Raw genomic sequence first — 1,803 nt, 5'->3', positions numbered from 1 at the left:
AAAAGCATTTCCGGAAAATCATGAGAGTGTAGACATAGCCTTTGAGTTAAAGAAACAACAAGTTAAGCAATAATGTAGCCAATGAGGCGGGTGGTTTCCAGTATCTCTCAGGGTTTTCATATACATCAACGGAAAAGCCATTTCTGATGCAAAATGAAAGCTTCATAGACTCAGCAAGCAAGCTTTACCCCGACCTGGCATAACGAGCTAAAGAGCTCTCCTGGCCCAAGGAGGTGAGAGAGAGTGAAACCCCTTTATTCTCACCCCTTCCTGAGCTGTTCTTTTCAGTCCAAAATGGTTTTCCGGCTAACTCTCACAAAGTCACAAATCGCTGTTGGCTGCTCAGATTAGTGAAGAGTGTTTGTCTGTGGGGCACGATTAACCTGCGTGTCCTTTTATGTGTACAGTGTGTGTATTGTATGGGACACCAAACATAGACAGCTGTGAGCATCTCATTCTGTGGACCAAGTTCTTCCTTGATACTGAACTGGTGTCCATTAACAAACTGATCTCCATTTTTTTCTCTTAACTTGTTACAGAGAAGGGATAATATCCCCAACCCTCTTCACTACATTCCAGCTGCCTGATCTCAGCTCAGAGGAGATGGCAGAGGGAAATCACTCGGTGGTGACTGAGTTCATTCTCACAGGACTGACAGATCGTACGGAGCTCCAGGTTCCCCTGTTTGTGTTGTTCCTACTGATTTATGTTATCACCCTGGTGTGGAACGGGGGGATGATATATTTAATCACAACAGACCCCGGACTCTACACCCCCATGTACTTTTTCCTCCGCAATTTGTCTTTCTGTGATCTCTGCATTTCCTCGACAATTGCCCCTAAAATGCTGCAGCATTTCTTAGCCAAGAGGAAAAGTATTTCTCACAGTGCCTGTGCTGTGCAAATGTATTTGTTTCTTCTTTGTGCAGATATTGAGTGTCTCTTGCTGGCTGTGATGGCCTATGACCGTTATGTAGCCATCTGTAACCCGCTGCTCTATACAGTCACCATGTCCAAGCAGCGCTGCAACGAGCTGCTGGGTGGGGTGTGTGTTCTGGGATTGGTGGATGCAATGATACACACGTGTCTGACATTTCAGCTGTCTTTCTGCAGCTCCAATATCATCAATCATTTCTTCTGTGATATTCCTCCACTGTTGGCTCTCTCCTGCTCTGACACCCACATCAATGAGATTATGCTGTTTACACTTACATGCTTCATTAATCTGACTACCGCTGCAACAATTCTTCTCTCTTATGTCTATATCTCCTCTGCCATCCTGCGGATCCGCTCTGCCGAGGGCCGGCACAAAGCCTTCTCTACGTGCACTTTCCACTTGACTGCAGTGGTCATATTATATGGCACAGGCCTTTTTATATATTTCCAACCTAATTCCAGCTATTCCATGAACACAGACAAAATAGCCTCAGTGTTCTACACGCTGGTGATCCCCCTATTAAACCCCCTCATCTACAGCCTGAGGAACAGGGAGGTGAAGGACGCCCTGAGGAAAGCCATGAACAAACTCCTAACCAATTCCTGAATCCGTTCATCCCACTGCAGGTTGAGTGATGGGCAGTGGAAACAGGTGAATTCAATTCCCAGCCAATAGCAATAACATTTTTCCGAACCACATAGTATTATTGCTCATTCTTATGTTATTCTTATTACATTATTATTCAAAGTCCTACAGGCTCCAAATGAGGTCAGGCTTTAGTATTACTGCAGAAAAATTGAAGGAGGCGCCTGTTTCACATGGGAGAGTCTATAAATATATCTTGGCTTCTGGGATGGTTTCAATATG

General features: G+C 44.8%; 1 protein-coding gene across 1 annotated transcript; it reads left to right on the top strand.

Moving 5' to 3' along the window:
- Window positions 1–603: 603 nt before the first annotated feature.
- On the top strand, window positions 604–1,542 carry LOC142829023 (olfactory receptor 5AR1-like). The gene has a single exon (XM_075926082.2). The coding sequence runs from the start codon at window positions 604–606 to the stop codon at window positions 1,540–1,542; it is 939 nt and encodes a 312-aa protein (XP_075782197.2).
- The last annotated feature ends 261 nt before the right edge of the window (window positions 1,543–1,803 follow it).

Source organism: Pelodiscus sinensis, chromosome 5 (assembly GCF_052426305.1).
Source record: "Pelodiscus sinensis isolate ZL-2025 chromosome 5, ASM5242630v1, whole genome shotgun sequence".
NCBI lineage: Eukaryota > Metazoa > Chordata > Testudines > Trionychidae > Pelodiscus > Pelodiscus sinensis.
The sequence above is the reverse complement of the archived record's forward strand: the minus strand, read 5'-3'. Positions and strand labels throughout refer to the sequence as shown.

Coding starts and splice junctions, on each gene's coding strand:
- LOC142829023 (XM_075926082.2), top strand. CDS start 604: ATGGCAGAGGGAAATCACTCGGTGGTGACTGAGTTCATTCTCACAGGA.